Source organism: Helicoverpa zea, chromosome 29, assembly GCF_022581195.2.
Source record: "Helicoverpa zea isolate HzStark_Cry1AcR chromosome 29, ilHelZeax1.1, whole genome shotgun sequence".
NCBI lineage: Eukaryota > Metazoa > Arthropoda > Insecta > Lepidoptera > Noctuidae > Helicoverpa > Helicoverpa zea.
The window spans coordinates 781,529-802,634 of NC_061480.1; the positions used below are offsets into that span (position 1 = coordinate 781,529).

Below are 21,106 nucleotides of genomic sequence, written 5' to 3' on the forward strand. Positions count from 1 at the left end.
AGTAAATAATTATTGTACTATGTACTTGATAAGATGCACAAAAAATAAATAACTGTCATTTAAGTACCTAAAGATGACAGATAAAAATCATCAAAATAGGCATTTTTATTTAGCCCATAACTTTTTAACGGGACCGTTCGGGAACAAGATGATTGATTATATGCCTTCACTAAGGTCTGAAAAACAACCCCTGAAAGTTTCAACTGTACAACACGGATAGAAAATGTTTTATGAGGAAAAGAAATTGCATTTCCATACATTGAAAATGAACAAACCCGTTTATCTTCGTGTATATATTTTTTAAAGTGCCTAGATCCATTAACCAGTGTATGCTTTGCTGTCCCCAACAATCCTACATACTCAAAATAAACCGAAAACAAACTTCATTTTTCAAAAATTCCTACGAAAGGCGAGCGAAATTTACCGCCCAGTGTGCGTCGTGTCGATCGCAGAGTCAGCAGAAAATGTGCATTCGAAGACTACAGGCTACCTAGGTATATAGATTGTTAGCTTTGCACTAATGTATTGTGCGAGACGAATGCCAGTTTGCGGCGTGTTCTCACTGCATCTGCATTCGCTATTCGTCGACAACAACGGTCGAGTTTAACAGTGTTGCTGCATATTGTGAGTTCATGTTTGAATAAAATAAATTAGTTTTTATTTTGTACCAGTCATTAAATCAAGCCTGTTATCATTGATTGCCTCCACATAGAAGAAGTCGTCGGCACGGTAAGTAGGTACCCTTTGCGCACTTAAAAATGGTTTATTCACGAGGCGCATAATGTTCTCAGCTCAGCCGCTATTAAGTCTGAATCAAATTATAGCAGTGTTTTACATAGAAGGACTCCCTATCTGACTATTCATCTGGGGCCCGATTCTCCTAATTTTACTTAAGCGACATACCTACGATTCACGTTCGACTCGATTCGACTGATATCCGATCCCGACTCGATTACGATTGAAGCTTATGTGGCATTCCGCTTTTTTTTCTTTGAAATAAACGTTTTTATCCTTTTCTGTCATTCAATAATGAATCATTTTGTCTGCAAATGATTTGCGATTGCAAAATGATTGTACAGCAAACTACCGTATAGACCAAAATCACCAAAATAGCAGACCAATCGCACACCAATCAAATGTCAATCAAATACGATTGGTCTTTTATTAGTAGCAGAATGCCCGATATGGTTAAAACTGCTATTGCGATCATATTGCGATTCGATTTTATTCGATTTTGACATTATTAACTTAGGAGAATCGGGCCCCTGGTAATCTGGTTGTTTCTTTAGTGAAGTTTGGGCCTAAGGTGCCGGCTCCAAATTATATCAGGACTGTATCGCTCTGACATGTGATCATGGTTATCTATTCACAGAATCGGCATTGTAGGTATGTACTCTAATTCCAATTTTAATAATAATAATCAACCATTCCCGTCTGTGAAAGAAATAATAATTTAAGTTAAAAAATAAATTATTAAAAATATTTTTTTTCGTGTCAATAACTAAACGCAGACTTTGTATCTCTTTCCGGTACACGGATTCTAAAAGAGATAAAACTATGTTAAACATACTGACATATCTCTAGCAATCACTAAACGCAAACGTCAACATCACATCACAAAAAAAGTTGTTTCGATTTTGTGAAATGCTAATTTGTGAATAAAAAAATGCAATTTTAAATGAAAAGATAACTTAATTGTGGTGTTATGGAGGCTCAGGCGGCTTCTTCGAAGGGCAAAGGCCCTATAATAGACCCTGCGTTATGCCGTTGTTGCAGATCTATAAAGAAATGCAGGCTTTTAACTACGGAATACGAGTGGATGGGGCAGAAGGAGGTTTATTCAGATATGTTTATGGATTGTTTTGGACTTCTCGTGAGTATTATTTGCTTTTAAACTCGTAATATAAGTCTATATCGACCTTCTGTGGTGTTTATCTTGCTTTTACAAGCCTATTTGCGCGATTTACGATCGAATCAGCTCGACTTGGGAGAGGTCTCGGATCTACTATGGAATATACAGTTATTTATATTCTCAAACTCTTTTATTCAAACTTAGCTGTAGAACGGCACGTTTTGAACTTCAAAGTTTATAAAAGACAGCCCTAAAACGTCCATCCTTCACCACTATGTGTTTTTGCTCAGATTTAATATAGAATGTAAAATATTATATTATATCGCTGTAGTTTGCAATATCGGCGTGGTGCAGATTTGTCTTATGATGTAGGTAATAATTGAATTTTATCCCTCAACATTGTGTCTCAAGTTAGATCAATCTCAACTGTTCTCTCAGACATTCTTGGTGCTTTAGACAGGACCTATCTAAATATTGACTAGCTTTGGCCAGTGGATACACCGCATTCCTGTGGGAACAACTTCACACATCCAATGAAAAGTAAAAATCCCTAGCCTATCGCAGTCCACTGCTGGACATAGGCCTCTCCAAGTGCACGCCACTGAGATCGATTTTCGGCTTCTCGCATCCAGCTCCTGCCAGCCGTCTTGCGCAAGTCATCACTCCACCGTGCCTGAGGACGTCCTACACTACGTTTGCCGAGGCGTGGTCTCCACTCTAGAACTCGTTTACCCCAACGGTTATTGGTTCTTCGGCTAATATGGCCAGCCCACTGCCACTTCAGCTTGCTGATTCGGTAGGCTATGTTGATGACCTTGGTTCTCTGACGGATTACCTCATTTCTGATGCGATCCCTCAGAGAAACGCCGAGCATAGCTCTTTCCATGGCCCGCTGAGAGACTTTGAACTTGTGGACCAGCCGTACCGGTACCTCGATAATGACTTTTTCAAATAGGACCTAAGGTTATTCCATTAGTATAAAGAAATAAACTTCTCACCTGAATAACATTAACATGCATTTATAATAAACAAGTTGTTTCACCCGTGTCCTGTGGGAACTGCTGCCCGTACCAGGACAAAATATAGCTTATGTTCCTTAGGAAGAGTGTAGCTTTCCAGTTGGAATTTTTTTTCAAATCGGTTCATTAGGTTCACAGCCTTAGGGTACAAAATGTTTCCTCTTTATTGTATTAGTACAGATGATAGATGACAGATGATTAGATTTAACTGCCTCGTTGGTCTAGCTGTCGCAAGTGCGGCTGCTGAGCACGAGGTCTCGGGTTCGATTCCCGAGTCGGGCCGAAATCGCTTTGTGGGTTTTAGAAGACTTTCACAAAGCAGCCCGGAGCCTGGAAGCTGGTGATTGATACACCCGTGCATCGGAGAGCACGTAAATGTCGGTCCTGCGCCTGATCTCTCTCCGGTCGTGTCGGATTACCGTCCCATCGGGCTATGAGAGTTAAGGAATAGTGAGTGCACCTGTGTCTGCGCAAATGCTCGTGCACTATAATATGTCCTGCGCAGCTGACTGATCTCCTTACATGAGAACAGCCGCCGTGGCCGAAATCGGCCGTGGACGCCATACATATATAAGTACAGATGAACCTTTTAAATGCAAATAGGCTAGGGCTAAGGTTAATTTTAGTTTGTAGTTCCTAACCTGTTCTGTAGACCTGGGTGAAACCATTAACAGAATAGAATAGAATATTCCTTATTGTACACCAAAGGAGATGGCCAAATTTTCATAGTAAAAAAACCCAGAATCGACAGCAACGAAATGGGTACCAATGGGTTCATTATGATAGACCTTTGATGGTGCCAAAAAATCCAGTCTGTAATCCATGGGGTATAGGAGCTATATCATATTTTCACAAAAATAGGTTATGTTGAATTTATGTTGATTTTAAAGATTATTTGCATAAAGGACCATAAAAAACATGGTATACTAACGTTATACATGCGAAACGAAACGTTATACATCACCATAGTTACAGAGTTTTCCTGGTAATCAAAAGGTCTTGAGTTTGAGTTTTGACCCCCACCCATTGCACTATTGACATGAACCACTCCAGATACCTACGACTAAATACCGCCTTACCTACTTGAAGAGGTTTCCCTGTTATGTGTAAACTTCTGAACTGGCAAAGGTTAATTTTTTTTTTAGCTTTTTAATCACTATTCACATTAGTGAAAAGTTCTCGTCAATGCGAATAATATAAGCCCAATCACGAGGTAGTTAATATTTACCATTGCCGAGTTCCCTTGACCTTCTCTCTTCTCCATCATCAGGTCAGTTCTAAACCATCACTCGTGTATAGTGCTATAATAACAGACATATGTACACCTGAGTGTAAAGTTCTTACCCTATGCGCAACTTTTAATGAACTGCAAACAGAAAAGTTAAGCTTTTTTATGTACTAAAATTTTCTTGGAAAAAACCTTGTAAAAAGGGAACCCCATGGTTTTTAGATGATATGAAATACTTTTTGTAATCTACACATTATACTGAATCCAACCATACATACGAAGTTTCTGTCGACTCTGGGTTTTTTTTTGGCCATCTCCTTTGTACAAACAAATATATGTGAGTATAATAGGCGGTCTTATCGCTTATCGCAATATCTCCAAGACAACTTTAACCTTAAAAGATGCTAGTGTTAACAATAAATTCTTCTCTTACAATTCCAGCTATCTCACTTGGATGGCGACACTAAAGACTGCTGCGTTTGCGCGACGTGTGTCGTGCGTCTGCGCGATGCGTGCGCGTTTAGACAACAAGTGTTGCAGTCTGAAGAGGCTTTCCTTAGCACCAGGCTGCATATTAAAGAAGGTGAACTTTTTTGATAGAAGTTCATGGCGTAACTATTTTATTACTTAGATAAAAAGCGGTCGCAAGGACTGTCTCTACAAGGTCTCGGGTTCGATGCTGCGGGTTGTTCGAAAGAGATAACGCGGCCCTGGTACATAAAAGGCCTACGACGGAACACGACGGTTTTTAGGAGTCTGACACTCCCTCACCGCTGCTAACCCACAGCGGGATGATTTTTATGATGATTTTTTACGTCGCTAAAAAAAAAAAAGGTCTCGGGTTCGATTCCCGGGACGGGCCAAAATCGCTTTATGGGTTTTAGAAACTTTCACAAATCAGCCTGGGAGTTGGCGATACACTCGTGCATCAGAGAGCACATTAATGTCGATCCTGCTTGTGATCCCTCTCCGGTGGCGTCGGATTGCCGTCTCATCGCGCTATGAGAGTGAAGGAATAGTGAGCGCACCTGTGTCTGCGCAAATGCTCGTGCACTATAATGTGTCCTGCACAGCTGGCTGATCTCCTTATATGAGTAGCCACCGTGGCTGACAATCGGTCTGGGTTTCACAAATATTAGTTTGTATTTTTAATGATAATATTATTCGCTGTTATTGTGCCGATTGTCGTTACGGCCAATGGTTTAATAGCCAAGAGCTTCGACGAACACCTCAGGAGGCTCTCGTTGGGCGGCTGGATCAAGGGACTGATTCAGAAGGCAGTACTCCTTGATACGGCACGTATTGTGAGGAGGTTTCTGTCTCTGGGACCCCAACCACCGGTACCTTGGACACTGTGTCCGATATCGGTGGCAAACTATTTTTTATATTTTTAAATGTTTTATATTTTTATATTTAATATTCAAAAATGTAATTAATATGTACAAGAACAAATAAATAATTAAAACATATTATTTACCACACTTACAGATGGCTCCGGTAAGGTGGAGGTGGAGGTGAAAGCTGAACCGCTGTGCGAAGACGACACTCACGACATGGATGATAGAGACGAGCTGAACGTCAACGATATCACAGGTACCTAGTCAGGGTGCAAGTAGCTTGCGCATGTTGAGGCACATGCACAGGTTACATGCATTTTAAAGACGTGTGCGTCCAGCGACTCGCGCATGTACCAAAGCATAATACCCACCCGCGTGCTCTTGTCACTTGTGCATGTTAACTCGCTCCAGCTACATGCACCGTGTACACGCACCCTCACAGTTGGGCTGCGGGATTGTTCGCGCGAGTTACCGCGGCCCTGGTACATAAAAGGCCTAAGAATGAACATTTACTTATTTATTTTTTTAAACATAACATTGTTTGGTTGGTTGTAGTCAGTAAGAGTCTGACACGCTCACGCTGCTAACCCACAACGGGAATAGTTTCCGCGTCCCGTGGATGGATAAAATAAAGACTATGTTTTTCGGGGATATTATATAGCTTATAGAATATATTATATTTATTATAGCTTATAGCTTAAAAATAATAAAGTTACTGACGGAAAGTCTGTAAAACACCTTAACAAACGAATAAATATTTCGAATTTGAGTTTGAACAGAGAACGATTTTTTCAAATTCGTTCAGTAGTTTCGAAACCTTATTATATTAATACACATAGATAAACCTTCTGCTTTTTTAATTTATATATCCAACCTCACATCTGACTACCTAGATAACTATATTTTTCAGAACCAATAGACCCGAAAATAGAAGACACGCCACTCGAAGCCCCCGTGTCACACCGCACGCGAGCCAAGCGCGAGCGATCAGACCGAACACACAAGAGAGATATAGCCGACAAGATGAAGAAGCTGAGGGAGAAACTCGATGATATGTTGGAGAAACCTGGTGAGTCAAAAATCTAAAGGATATTTTGTTTAAAAAAAGCACATCAAGCTACTCTTGATAGTTTTTACTAAATGTATTGTATATCCACGGTTCTTCAAACCATGTAGACAGAATTTATTTATTGTGTTTCTGTTTTAGGCTGTTTGTTGCGCCACTTCTTCTTCCCAGCAAAAACACATAGGAAGTGGTGAAGGGTGAGCGTTTTGGGGGCTGTCTTTTGTAAATTTGACGTTTGAAAAGTGCTGATTTTCAGCCTACTTTGAATAAATGACTTTTTATATTTATCTGTAAAATTTTGCTAATCAACATTGAACCTTATGATTTAGATATAAAGTTGAAAATGTATTAAAACCTTACCAAATGAATTATAGCTTAAAATGGGGCGGTTTATCCAAAACATATGCGTTTTTCATTCTGTCAATAGTCATCCTGATTTTCTTTTCTTGGATGATTGTTTCAGAAGAATCTAAATAAATCTGAACGGCAATTTAAAGTTTAAAGAAAGCATTTATAGCAATGAATAAATCAATTAATATATATTTCTTTTATTTTCCAGTGGAAATCCCAGTGAAGAAAGAAACACAGAAAACAAAGAAAAAACAAGAATTGGACCACGACTTCATGGTTTACACAAACGCCACGACGATAGTACACAATTCCTACGTTTGTCCATTCCAGAACCGAATCAGTATATATTATTGTTTCTACTGCCGAGACCAATTCACGAACCCAAACGAACTCCGCGAACACACACTCAACCACGATCCCGTAGAACTCTTCCAAAGCACTATGGAAAACCGTAAAATACCGAAAATTGACATCACTAGAATCGATTGTAGGTTATGCAGCGAAAAAATCGATGATCTTGAAATTTTTAAGAAGCACATCACTAGTGTGCACGGAAAAAAGTTATATCCTGTCACCAATGAGTTTCTAAAGTTTAGGTTGTCAATGGATAATTTAATTTGTACGGAATGTAATAGTACTTTCCCGTATTTTGATGTTCTTAAAAAGCATATGATTGTCCATTTCGGGACTTATATTTGTGATGTCTGCGGAGCTTGCTTTTTAGAAAGAAATTCTTTAAGAACTCACATAAAATCACATACTAAAGTCGAGGAAAGTTTTCCTTGCGAAATTTGTGGGAAAAATTTAAAATCTAAATACAGTAGATATTTACACGTCGCTACTATTCATGAGAAAAAACCTACAGTCAACTGTTATAAGTGCGAAGCTAGTTTTTTGTCGTACGCTTTAAGAAATCGTCATTTAATCGAGGTACACGGTGACAAACGCACGTTTGCTTGTAAATTATGCGACAAAGTTTACAACAGGCGAAAAACTTTAATGGAACATAATCGTAGGAACCATCTTAAAGTTTATAGACACCAATGCGATTTATGCGATCAGAGGTTTTACCTGCCTTCGCGGTTAAAAGAACATATGGCAACACATACTGGGGAAAGGAATTTCCGCTGTGAATTTTGCGATAAAAGTTACCCAAGGTTGCAATCTTTGCAAGAACATGTACGCTCTCATAATAACGAGAGAAGGTATAAGTGTGATATTTGTAATTCGACGTTCACACAAAATGGTAGCTTGAAGAATCATGTTAAAAGTCATCATCAAGGCTTCGATATAGATGCTAGCTATAATTGAATGTGTAAGTGTTTAATTTATTTGTTTTTGTCAGTATTAATAAAAATGTGTATTGTAATTGGAGTTTTGTTTTTCTATTTTATATCCTTACTAGCTTCCGCCCGCGTAGAGTTCGGTTATATCGCGTTTCCAAGAGAATTCTTCAAAAATATATACGTCCGGGATAAAAAGTATCCTGTGTTCTTTCTCAAGGTCAACTCTATCTCTGTACCAGAGGACCATGGGCAAAAATGTATGAAGCCTGGGCTCACCCACCAACAGAGATGAGACCACTTTGTATATACTTGTAAAGCACTAAATATAAAGATTTAAACTCATTTTTGCGAAGAATCCATGGGGTTATTTTGCTATAAATATTTTTCTCCGACCATAAATAAACTAATATTCTGCAAAAAGTAGTGCTGTTATGGCAGTGTAGGTTTTGTTATTGAACACCTTTAACTAGTTTTAATTCCAGGTTTAATGTATACATAAAAAATAAAACAGCTGCTAACAGTTAAAATTATTTTTGTTAACATTTCAATCAATATCAATAATAATGTCGTCTAAATATCCTGCCGGTGGATTAAATTGTGAGTGCCTGCCTAACCCTAGACACCATATTATTGAAATGATATGAGCACAACTTCCTACTGAGCGTCTACCTGCTGGACACGAGCAGTAATACTGAGCGATGGCATCTCGACCCATTTCGTTTCTGTTAACCAGAATGTATACCTACGTAATATGTAAACCTATTTAGGTGCATATCTTTTTTTTTGCCATGGAATTGAAGGCAGTGCCCATAGTAACAATTTTAGTACAAACAAAAACCTTCACAACGGCATATGCTATAACTCTGTTGGACAATGAGCCCAATTTGACTCATGGTCCTTTTATTAAAATCAGTTCAGTGGTTTAGACGTGAAAGCGTAACAGACAGACAGAGTTACTTTCGCATTTATAATATTGGTAGGGTATATCCCCCTTATGTACTCCCGTTGGTACCTCGTAATTGCCTCGTTGGTATAGCTGTCGCAAGCGAGGCTGTTGAGCACGAGGTCTCGGGTTCGATTCCCGGGAGTGACCGAAATAGCTTTGTGGGTTTTAGAAACTCTCGAAGCAGCCCGTAGTCTGGAAGTTGGTGATTGATTCACCCGTGCATCGGAGAGCACGTAAATGTCGGTCCTGCTTGTGCTCTCTCTCCGGTCGTGTCGGATTGCCGTCCCATCGCGCTATGAGAGTGAAGGAATAGTGAGTGCTCTGTGCCCTGATCTGTGTCTGCGCAAATGCTTGTGCACTATAATATGTGCTGCGCAGCTCGCTAATCTATACTAATATTATAAAGAGGAAAACTTTGTTTGTTTGTTTGGTTGTAATGAATAGGCTCAAAAACTACTGGACAGTTTTTAATAATTCTTTCACCATTCGAAAGCTACATTATCCACGAGTAACATAGGCTATATTTTATCCCGGTACGGGCAGTAGTTACCACGGGACGCGGGTGAAACCGCGGGAAAACGGCTAGTCTCTTTATATGAGAACAGCCGCCGTAGCCGATAATCGGCTAGGAGGATATCATCATCAGTAGGATAAAAGTTAATGTTGAAATAAAAAACGTATCATTATTTAAATTATAACTTATTTATTATATAATCATAACATATTCTCATATTTAAATACAATGGATGCTTAAAACTAAATAAAATATATACATGTTGGAAGAAATCCTTTCGCAATTTTATTTCTTAAATAATACAAAAATAAAATCAGTTACATTCGTCAAAGTACTAGGAGTCCATAACTTCGAGGACACGCATCTTAAAAAATTGCAATCTCCGAAGCCAACTGACTCAGCTATTAACGATAAAATTACTTTTCTCTAGCGCGTCTAATACAGGTTTACTACAAAAACTTAAACATCTGTTGAACACTTATCTAAATAAATGTGGTTACAAAACGGACCTTATTTCAACGTCATAATCTGTCATTTTTTTAGACAAGCGTTCAACAGATGTTTAAAAGTATTTGTAGTAAGGCTGCTAGTTTCTGTATTTGTTTGTGATCTCTGGATCTACTGAACTGATTCTTTGACCATTAAAAAGGTTCTTTATTTATGAGTACTTAACAGTAACCATACAGACAGACATGTGTTGCTGGGGAGTTTGTTCCACCACTTCTTCTTCCCAGCAAAAACACATAGGAAGTGGTGAAGGGGGGCGTTTTGGGGGGGTCTTTTGTTTTTGACGTTCGAAGTGCTGATTTATCAGCCTAATTTGAATAAAATTTGAGTTTGAGTGTCAATGGCGTTATCTTATCCATGTGCGGAAAGTAACTCTTTTATATAGCCTGCGGTTTCATCCATTTATCATTCCCAAATGAAATAATTTTACCTAAGCTAGCACCCCACCAATTTTCAGCCAAAGCGGTTCAGCCGTTTCAGAGTTCTCCAAACTAATATTATAAATGCGAAAGTAACTCTGTCTGTCTCTCTTTTCTTCACGCCTAAACTACTGAACCCATTTCTGTGAAGTTTGGTACAGACATAGTTTGGAACTTAAGAAAGGACATAATAAAAAATAAAACTTATTCCGGACATACAGCGCCATCTATTGGTCAAACCAAAAATCTGCCGGAAGTCACTATTCCACGCGAACGAAGTCGCGGGCAAAAGCTAGTAGTAATATAACACAACTTTATTTTATTTTACGTATAGTTATCGGCACGAATCTTGAGCTCTGACCTTCACCTGCGCAGAAGTAATTTATTGGGTCCCTTTTGTGGTATGAAGTGAGGCGCGGGGGCGGGCTAAAGCGGTGATTGGCCCGCAGTGCATCGCGTCATAGCCGTCACTCGGGATTGATTCTTTGCTAATATATCACTTCTGCGCAGATGTAGGTCAGAGCTCAAGATTCGTGCCGATAACTATACACATAGGGCTGTGCAAAATTCAATCCCCAAAACATTTTATCGATAAGCTTCCCCACCCTCAGGCATCGGATGTTTAGTTTTCATATGATTTTTAAAATTCGTAATCTGCGTATAAGCCGAAGGACAAAGCGTACATTTATATTTTTTCTCCGAACTATGAGATTGTAAATGCACCCTTAACGCCTTAGCCCTGGGGTAGTTTTTCCCGCAAAATTCACATCGGAAATTCCTTTCTCCCGTATGGGAAGTCATATGGTCTCTCAAAGCGGAGGGTAAGTAAAATTTCTTATCACATAAACTACATTCATGACGTAACAATTGCAAATGTGTTCGTTGATTATGTTGACGCAAAGTTTTTCGACTATCGAATACTCTGTCGCATCCCTCGCAAGGAAACAGTCGTTTTTCGCCGTGGACGTTCATTTTGTGTCGGTACCTCATGTGGTACGATACGAAAATTTCATCGCATTTGTTACAGGGGTAAGCGGGCTCGTTTTTGTGGATTCTCGATACGTGAAAATTTCGACTGTATTTCGAGCGGAAAGTTTTCTCGCATTCCGTACAAGGATACATTTGAACATCTGCAGTTTTATTGTGGGAATTTTTATGAAATATTAAATGTCTTTCTTCGAAATAATGTGCGCCACAGACGTCACATATAAAAGTACCAAAATGTTCCGCCATATGTTTTTTTAATGCATGAAAAAACGCCAAATTCTTACCACATTCAACACAGGTTAACGAACCAATTTTTAATTTAAACGGTATGAATTCATTATTAACATCTTTATATAACTTTATTCCATGAACCGTAGTGATGTGCTGTTTCAAAATATCGATAGAATCGATTTTTTCATCGCATAATCTGCAGTCGATTCTATCGATATCGACTTGTATTAGTTTTTTTGTGTCGATAACATCCTTATATGTTTTTGGGTCATGTGTCATGGTATGTTGTCGTAATAAAGTAGGGTCTAGGAACATTTCTTTGCAATAAATACAGTGGTAGTCACTAAAAACAGTGACGAAGGGACAAACGTATGAGTTTTCGACTATTTTGGCGGCGTTTCGTAATATGTGAAGATCCTTGTCGACGGTTACTGGTCGTCTGTAGGGTGGGGATTCGATGCGGCGGGGTTCTGTCGATAAAAATATATCGAGGTTAAAAAAATATATATTTGTATATCTTCGAAGTGCAAAGAAGTAAATTAAAGTGAATTTTGACATCAATTCATGCTAATACATAATAATAATTCAAGGAATCAGTACAAAATTATCTACATGAATAAAAAAACCTCATATAAAAAAATTATTGCATTTTGATTTTTCAATGTTCGACAGATATTTTTAAACAAAAAAATAAAGTCATATTTTTAACCATGTGCAGGAAGCATTTCCTTCGAAACGCGGGTGAAACCACATATAAACATCTACATATTATAAACATATATCATCATCATCCTCCGAGCCTTTTCCCAATCATGTTGGGGTCGGCTTCCAGTCTAACCGAATGCAGCTGAGTACCAGTGCTTTACAGGGAGCGACTGCCCTATCTGACCTCCTCAACCCAGTTACCCGGGCAACCCGATACCCCTTGGTTAGACTGGTGTCAGACTTACTGGCTTCGGACTACCCGTAACGACTGCCAAGGATGTTCAATGACAGCCGGGACCTACAGTTTAACGTGCCATCCAAAACACAGTCAATGGTGTCTAAGATATACTTAGAAACTATATACAAACTTAGAAAAGTTGCATTGGTACTTGCCTGACCTGGGATCGAACCCGCGCCGTCATACTTGAGAGGTTGGTCCTTTACCCACTAGGCCACCACGACTTATAAACATATATACACAATAAATGTATCTTACCATCACAATTCTGCATTTTATCTAATTTCTTCTTCATACTGTTGAGTTTGTCAAGCATTTCAGTCTTCGCCTTGTCGACGCTCGCGCCCTCTAGCGGAGACAGCTGTACTCTCGCTTCCTCAGACTTTAATTGTAATTCTGAAATTGGCGTTATAGATACATGATTTAATATTATTTAATGGGAAATATAATAATAGAAATTAATATTATTTAATGGGAAAGTAACTCTTTTTTTATCGGGCTTTCATACAAAAAATACGGAGTCGATTTAAATCATATTTGGTAGTCAGATAGTTAGGAATCTGAGAAATTGCTATTTGTTTCTTAATTTAAATATTTTCTTTATTTCTTTTAATGGTTTTAAATTAATTAAAAAAAAAATAAGTTTTAATAAAAAAATATTAATTTAATTTTCTTTTTTTTTTTATTAATTTTCTTTTCTTGTGATGTTCGTTTGTTTGTTTGTAAATCATCCTCCGTGCCTTTTCCCAATCATGTTGGGGTCGGCTTCCAGTCTAACCGGATTCAGCTGAGTACCAGTGCTTTACAAGAAGCGACTGCCTATCTGACCTCCTCAACCCAGTTACCCGGGCAACCCAATACCCCTTGGTTAGAATGGTGTCAGATTTATTAGCTTCTGACTACCCGTAATGACTGCCAAGGATGTTCAATGACAGCCGTATTTGTTTGTAAACTTACCTAAATATTTAAAATTTAAAAAATATATGAAACCTACATTGAAATGATAAAAATAAATGTTTCTTTTTTTAATTTAAACTTTTACAAATATTTCTATACATACATAATCTATACTAATATTATAAAGCTGAAGAGTTTGTTTGTTTGTTTGAACGCGCTAATCTCAGGAACTACTGGTCCGATTTGAAAATTTCTTTCAGTGTTAGATAGCCCATTTATCGAGGAAGGCTATAGGCTACTTTTTATCCCGGTACGGGAAGTAGTTCCCACGGGATGCGGGTGAAACCGCTGGCAGAAACTAGTATATTAATAAAACTCAACATACCCGCTCCCTTACTGCCCTCCTCATCTTGGCCGATGGTTTCATCCATGGGATCCACTCCATCATTATGATCATCATCAGACTCGTTCACATGTCCACTGTCTTCCTCTTGTTTCACTTCCACTTCCAATTTAATGGCGTTCTCGTGATCTGTGAAGGTATAAGCATTATTCTTAGTTAAGGCGCGGCCCCGAGCAAAACGCAGCGGAAGCCGTTTATCGTACTGATTTTTGAAGTCAACTTCTCTTTGTCTAAAACAAATACCAACTAATAAAAAAAAAACATACTTGTAGACATTCTTGACTCTTGAATGGTAGTTTTTTTTTTAAATAGTTTTAAGCAGAATAATGTCTATTTATAAGGTCACAACAAAACCACAGAAATGAGAAATTATCACTAATAAGATGCATCTCTTCGTAAAGTAACTATTATTTTTATTTCATCATAAAAATCGGCACCTGTATCAAAATCAAAAGTCATTTATTCAAAGTAGGCTGAAAATCAGCACTTTTCGAACGTCAAATTTACAAAAGACAGCCCCCAAAACGCCCGCCCTTCACCACTTCCTATGTGTTTTTGCTGGGAAGAAGAAGTGGTGGAACAAACTCCCCAGCAACAATTTATGTAGCTGATCTGATGACAATACAATTATTTATATAGTACTGTCAACCTAAATGGATGTTGAAGATGGAGTCAAAAGATATAAACTGACGCATTTATAAAACTGTGGTTTTCTAGTGTTTTTAAATGATTAATTTATTTTTATAACAGACTATTAATCGATCACGTTGTGAGTCTGGAAACCAACCCCAACATAGTAGGGAAAAATCTATACTAATATTATAAAGCTGAAGAGTTTGTTTGTTTGAACGCGCTAATCTCAACAACTACTGGACCGATTTGAAAAATTCTTTCAGTGTTAGATAGCCCATTTATCGAGGAAGGCTATAGGCTACTTTTTATCCGGGTTCGTGCCGTGGTTCCTACGGGATGCGGGTGAAACCGCTGACAGAAGCTAGTCCATGATGAGTGTTGATCAAAGGTTGGTATACTTACAGTCATGTATATGCAGAGCAGCGTTGAGTAGTTTCTCCTCGCAGTGCAGCACCTGTCGGCGGAAGGCGCGAGCGTCGCGCAGCCGCACCACGCACGTCGCGCAGATCAGCCGCTCCGACTCCGCACCCTCCAAGTGGGACAACTGGGGATTTTACAATAATAGGTCAGCCAACTGCACAGGAGATATTATAGTGCACAAGCATTTGTGCAAACACAGGTGCACTCACTATTCCTTCACTCTCATAGCCTAATGAAGACAACAAACTCAGTGAGGTTGGAGGACCAAAATTTACATATGCTGGCACATCGGTGCGTATTTTTCTTTTCATACAGATCAGAGCAGATTGGCTGTGCGAGCATTAAAGAGCATGCAGTCGGAGCCAAACGTCAAGAAAAAGCATGTGATCGGACCATTTGGTTCCTCTTATTATTTCACACCAAGTGCACATTCATAAATAAACCTTACTATATACAAATACTAAGTAGGGTAAATACGCCAAATGTCGGCCCCCTTAGCGATTTTCTGATTGCGGTTCGCTATAGCACCGTCAGTTTCCAACGAAAGATAGTTTCTGATGCGGTTTTGGGTAGTTTGATTAATCTATGTCATGTTTATAGGCATAAGATTGATATTTCTACGAAAAGAAAAAAGTAATAAGGCTTAGATGCGTCGAGAACAGAAAACCCCTAAAGTCGGCCATTCACGGCACAAGGTCGGTCGCGTTTTTTCCAAATGTCGGCCGGGTATAGGCTGTTTTAAATTAAGGCAGTGACAAATATTATTAACATGATTTATTTTAGCAGAATTATAATATAATACTAAGTATACATTTGTAATTGTATTTGTTTAATTTATAGTAAAATATTTTTTTGTTTCCCCTAAACAAAAACAGTCGTTTTCACGACCAACCATTTATATTTTTAAGCTAATAAGAACGGTTTAATAGATAGCAAGTCCCAAACTATAAAGCTACCATAAACATGCCTACAAAACTGTCAACTCCTACATTTAAACTTAACTCCTTTACGATATAATGAATTATAATAAATAAATTATTTCATTTTGAGAAAATGAAAAAATATAAAAGTATTTTTTCATCAGCCTGTATAGTGGCGCTTGAGTTCGAGGCTGGTCGACATTACGATTATTTACGATTCTAATGTCGGCCCCTATTTCTTGTACCTTATTTCTCGAGATTCAACTAATATCACCCCGGCCGTTATTTGGCTATTAAACGTAAAATAGATCTATTTTCCTATAAGCTTTGCAAATTCTCTTGTTAAGCCAACGGAATTAGTACAATAGGAATTTATAAAATAGACTGCATTTGCTTTAAGTCGGCCACGGCCGAGACTCCGGTTTTAAGTCAAAACTGTTGTCCTAATGGCGGCCTCCTATTTTTCCTTGAAAAATATACGCAAAACGCTGAAAAAACTATCTTAAAATATAGTAAAAATAACCCATTAGTGATAATCAAGCTTAAAACAAAAATAAATAAATGTTTTATCGTTCTAATATCAATCCCCAAAATGTGAGTATTCATTTCGAGTAAGCTACTTTACGTGCGAATTTGATGTTTCAACGGCGCAATCGCTACTGACGCTCAGTATGAGAAGAGTAAGTGACAGAATCGGATAGTAACGATTTGTACGTATAGAGTATAAACCAAGGTTGCAATTCGAGGAGCAAAACTAACACTTAATTACCTTTTGAATGAATGCAAGCTGAAAATGTACAGACGGCCGAAGTTTGGGGGGAGGCCGACATTTGGCGTATTTACCCTACTCTATTTTCAACTGTCTGAACGGTCTGTCTGAGCAGACCCTCAAATACTAAAAACTCTTTAATGCTTCCTTATTGACACTTTGAATAAAAACAGATGACAAAACTGTGATAGATAAGTTAAAAAAATTTGGCCTTACTACAAAAACTTTAACCCCTGTTTTACACTTGTGTAAAAAAAATTTTGGCTGCAAAATGAACCATATGTCAACTTCATAATTTGACATTTTTTTAGACAAGGCTTAAACTGACGTTTAAAAGTTTTTGTGGTAAGACGGATATTGTTTATATATACCAGTTTTAACCACTAAATATATGTATTTAACAGTCTGAATTAAATATATATAGGATAAATAAAGCCAGACAGAAGCTAGAGATACCAACTAGAATCACATTATTGAAGCAATTTTTTGTGATAGAAACTGAAATAAAACAGATTTAAGTTTGTGATTTTAAGTAAAACACGGGAACACGGCTAGTAGTGTGTAGTTTACATGTTTAAATAAAAGAACTACTGACCACAAGTCCAAAACAGTCGACAAACATATCCGCGTAAACTTCTCGTTCTCCCGACCACTCGTATTCCACGTTTAATAAACGACACTTTTTGACTGCACCACAGCATCTACAGACGCCAGGGTCCACGATAGGACCCTTCCGACTATTTACACTCATTTTACAGGCCCTTAGCTAAGAAATATCTATAAAACCAAGCTTTTGCAGTTCCAAAAATATTTTTTGTGCTCATTCAATGAATGAATCGATTTGACAGTTCGCGTTTTGTTTGTTGTTTTTGATAGCTATTGTTATTATAATATAAATAAGCAGAGATCGCGTTTTGTTTGTTATTCCTTTCGAGAGTAGAGAAATGTGAATACTTAAAAATTAAACAATAAGTTCCTTTGGTCTTAATCAATATTACTTTACAATACATGGAATTGAAATTTAATTGTGTTGTTTTATTGGTTCCCTATACCATTCAATTATTACTGTAGAACTGTATATACGTCAGGCGTCGTTAGTTTGTTTTGAGTTGAAAAAGACCACTGATTTCCCGTTCAATAGTTTAGTGTGTAAGTTACACTGTGCTAATCATTGGTGAAGAAGAAGAAAGAACGAAGAACGGTGAAAGAATGAAGAACGGTGGGAGTAAAGAGTAAAACCCCGCAGACCGGTTACAGTGAAGGTTTACAAGTAAAGCAAGGCATGTAAAAAACAGCGCCATCTAGTATCGAAAAGCAGATTTGTTAGGAATATTAGTTTGAAACCATTTTGAAACTAATAACTATTATATAATCTGTGCTAATATTCCTAACAAATCTGCTGTCATCATTCAAAAGTGTTCCTTTCTGAAAAAAATATATATCTAAAACAGTATATATGGCTAAAACAGTATTGAATTAAAAGGAGAGCAATGTTAGTTAAATCGCGATGGCCTAGGTACTGAGTAAATAAGCAACTCTCAAGTATGAGTATGAATTCAAATCCCTAGCAGACAAGGTTTAGGTGTGTTTCCTACAACACTACCTAAACATTTTACATACACTAACGTAATGTAGGTCGACTTCTTTTTGTATTTTTTTGCCTTATATTACCACAAACAAATGCATCATTATGAACCTGTTTTTTGGTGTCAATAACATATGCACGAACGCTGCGAAGGTTATAATTAACGCATACGATTTTTACTATGTACGTACCTACTACATACATAGTATAATCATCGGCAAGGATATTGAGCCTTGACCTTCACCTGCGCAGAACTAAATGATTTATTGGTTTATTGCCATAAGTGTACAGTGCGCAAAACGATCCCCACTCTTCCGCCGAGAGCTCATTATCCGTGCCGATAACTATAATTATAAATAGTGTCGAAGATCTCGTGACTACCTAAGTCAAAGCAACGCTTGGCGCGGTCGCTCTGTGGATGGGTGACATGAAGAGTCTTTTCGTGTTTCAAAAGGCACAATCAATTTGTGGGTTCATGGCTGTCATTTGAATATATTTTTCTTTTCGGCAGTCGTTCCTTGTAAAACATTCAGCTGCATCCGGTGAGACGTTACGCGAAGCTAATCCCTAAATAGTTGGGAAAAGGCTCGGGAGATGATGATAACATAGATACACTTTTGCATATATAAGTATTTAGGAAAGGGGTATCGGATTGCCCGGGTATCTGGGTTGAGGGGGTCAGATAGGCAGCTGCTTCTTGTAAAGCACTGGTACTCAGCTGCATTCGGTTAGACTGGAAGCCGACCCCAACATGGTTGGGAAAAAGGCTCGGAGGATGATGAAGTATTGAGGAAAGATGATGCACAACCCAGATCTATATGGGTTTTTTTACAACAAACCTTACAGTGATAGAGAGATTTCATATTAAAGGAAATCTAAATAGGGCAACAGTATTCCCTAACTAAATTACTTATTTTTTATTTTTTTAGTTCTACAATTATCAAAAAAATGCTAATCTACACTTGATTAAAACGATCAACTCATTAAACCATCAGGACCGGCAATTACATCATATTGCTAAAATGACCTATCACGAAACTACTTATTAACGGCCACTCCCCATATTCGATCTATCTGTTGTTTCACTTACTAGAGATAGGAATTTGATATTACCTACCTACTTGTATGGTGCTAATATCAAATTTCCTATCTCTAGAAGCAAAACAAGAAGGAGTCGTGGTGGCCTAGTTTGCAAAGAATCAACCTCTCGAGTATGAGGGTGTGGGTTCGATTCCCTGGTCAGGCAAGTACCAAACCAATGCAACTTTTCTAAGTTTGTATGTACTTTCTAAGTACCTATATCTTGGACACCAATGGCTGTAAAAAGGTGAAGGAAAACATCTTGAGGGAACCTGGACTATAAAGTCTGAAATCAGCAACCGCGCATTGAGCAAGCGTGGTGATTAATGCTCAATCCTTCTCCGTGTGAGAGGAGGCCGTAGCCCAGCAGTGGGACGAAAAAAAGGCTGTAACAGTAACAGTAGCAAAACAACAGATAGATAGAATATTGGAAACGGCTGTTATATTAACAACAACATATTAGATAACAAAAAATACGAAAAAGAACTCAGAACGAAGGCTCGGTTTTTGCACAATTTTTTACCTTTAAATCCTGATTAAAATCATTTACAAAACCACAGGTTTAAGTGGCAAGAAATAAAAGAAATATATGATGATTAGTTTAGTTCCATTGAAAAACTTTGTTGCGATGCCCGCCCGTGAGTCGTGTTGTCGATGGTCTAAAAATATTAAATCAATATAAATTATGAAAAATAAATATATTATAATTATAGTGAACGTGTTTATATTGAACTTGTGCGGCTTAAACTGTGATTTCGATATTGAAGAAGGTATGGTTCAAGTTTTTTAATATAATCGAAAACGCCCATAATTCTACCTAGCCTTTTCCCAACTAAGTATGTTGGGGACGGCTTCCAGTCTAACCGGATGCAGCTGAGTACCAGTGCTTTACAAGGAGCGACTGCCTATCTGACCTCCTCAACACAGTTACCCGGGCAACTCAATACCCCTAGGTAAGATTGGTTGTCAGTTTTACTGGCTTCTAAAATTAAAAACGCCCAAATGTGCGCGCTAAAATCCGCTAGTGTGAAAGTGGGTTAAGATGAATTCGCTGGTTTTCAGTAAGACAAATGTGCGCGCTAAAATCCGCTAGTGTGAAAGTGGGTTAAGATGAATTCGCTGGTTTTCAGTAAGACGTACGGCTCGTCTAGTATTTTTTTTGATTAGATAAATATTAATTAACATTGCAAAGTTGTTTTATAATGAGTACAAAATAGATATCTACTTATTCGTTACTGTCGACCGACCCTTTTGGCAGCCGAGTAACGCAAAAATACAGGTACGTACAGTTTAATACCCTTTTTGGGTCAAACCATGAATTCACCGCAAAACAAGGTAAACAATTATATAAAATGAATGAATTATGCCGCTGTTTCTAATCTATGTAACAAATGGTTGATGATTTTTTTATAAAAAAACTAGCCGATTTCCCGCGGTTTCACCCGAGTCCCGTGGGAACTACTGCGCGTATCGGAAAAATATGTTACTGCCTGCCTACTACACAGGAAGAGTGTAGCTTTGAATTTTTCAATTCGGTTGAGTAGTCTCTTGGCTTTAGGGACAAACAAAAATATGTTTAGGTACTCTTTATTATGTACTAGCTTTTGCCCGCAACTTCGTTCGCGTGGAATAGTGACTACCAGCAGATTTTTGATTTGACCAATAGATGGCGCTATATGTCCGGAATAATTTTATTTTTATTTTTTTTGTAAT

At 38.0% G+C, this 21,106-nt stretch overlaps 2 protein-coding genes across 5 annotated transcripts; one reads left to right on the top strand and one right to left on the bottom strand.

Moving 5' to 3' along the window:
- Window positions 1-605: 605 nt before the first annotated feature.
- Window positions 606-8,227, top strand: LOC124644301 (transcription factor Ouib-like). Of its 4 annotated transcripts, none has more exons than XM_047183596.1 (6): window positions 606-624; window positions 1,777-1,873; window positions 4,541-4,682; window positions 5,588-5,692; window positions 6,347-6,505; window positions 7,062-8,227. In XM_047183596.1, the coding sequence occupies exons 2-6, from the start codon at window positions 1,820-1,822 to the stop codon at window positions 8,162-8,164; spliced, it is 1,563 nt and encodes a 520-aa protein (XP_047039552.1). In that variant the 5' UTR covers window positions 606-624; window positions 1,777-1,819; the 3' UTR covers window positions 8,165-8,227. The 4 variants fall into 4 exon arrangements, with proteins under 4 accessions (XP_047039552.1, XP_047039551.1, XP_047039550.1 ...); XM_047183595.1 differs by lacking the exon at window positions 606-624 and adding an exon at window positions 632-733; XM_047183594.1 differs by lacking the exon at window positions 606-624 and adding an exon at window positions 634-729.
- Window positions 8,228-11,085: 2,858 nt separating this feature from the next.
- On the bottom strand, window positions 11,086-17,579 carry LOC124644299 (zinc finger protein 37-like). Its single transcript, XM_047183592.1, has 5 exons — window positions 17,324-17,579; window positions 15,022-15,163; window positions 13,969-14,115; window positions 12,945-13,082; window positions 11,086-12,213 (listed from the first exon to the last, which is right to left on the bottom strand). Exons 1-5 carry the CDS (start codon window positions 17,477-17,479, stop codon window positions 11,111-11,113), a joined length of 1,686 nt encoding a protein of 561 aa, XP_047039548.1. The 5' UTR covers window positions 17,480-17,579; the 3' UTR covers window positions 11,086-11,110.
- Between the last annotated feature and the right edge of the window lie 3,527 nt (window positions 17,580-21,106).

Excerpts from the sequence above, each read along its gene's own strand:
- LOC124644301 (XM_047183593.1), top strand. The coding sequence starts at position 1,706 with ATGGAGGCTCAGGCGGCTTCTTCGAAGGGCAAAGGCCCTATAATAGAC. Across the intron at positions 1,874-4,540 it reads TGGATTGTTTTGGACTTCTC|CTATCTCACTTGGATGGCGA; the intron begins GTGAGTATTATT and ends TTACAATTCCAG. Across the intron at positions 6,506-7,061 it reads TGATATGTTGGAGAAACCTG|TGGAAATCCCAGTGAAGAAA; the intron begins GTGAGTCAAAAA and ends TTTATTTTCCAG.
- LOC124644299 (XM_047183592.1), bottom strand. The coding sequence starts at position 17,479 with ATGAGTGTAAATAGTCGGAAGGGTCCTATCGTGGACCCTGGCGTCTGT. Across the intron at positions 15,164-17,323 it reads TCGACTGTTTTGGACTTGTG|TTGTCCCACTTGGAGGGTGC; the intron begins GTCAGTAGTTCT and ends TAAAATCCCCAG. Across the intron at positions 12,214-12,944 it reads TAAAATGCAGAATTGTGATG|AACCCCGCCGCATCGAATCC; the intron begins GTAAGATACATT and ends TTTTATCGACAG.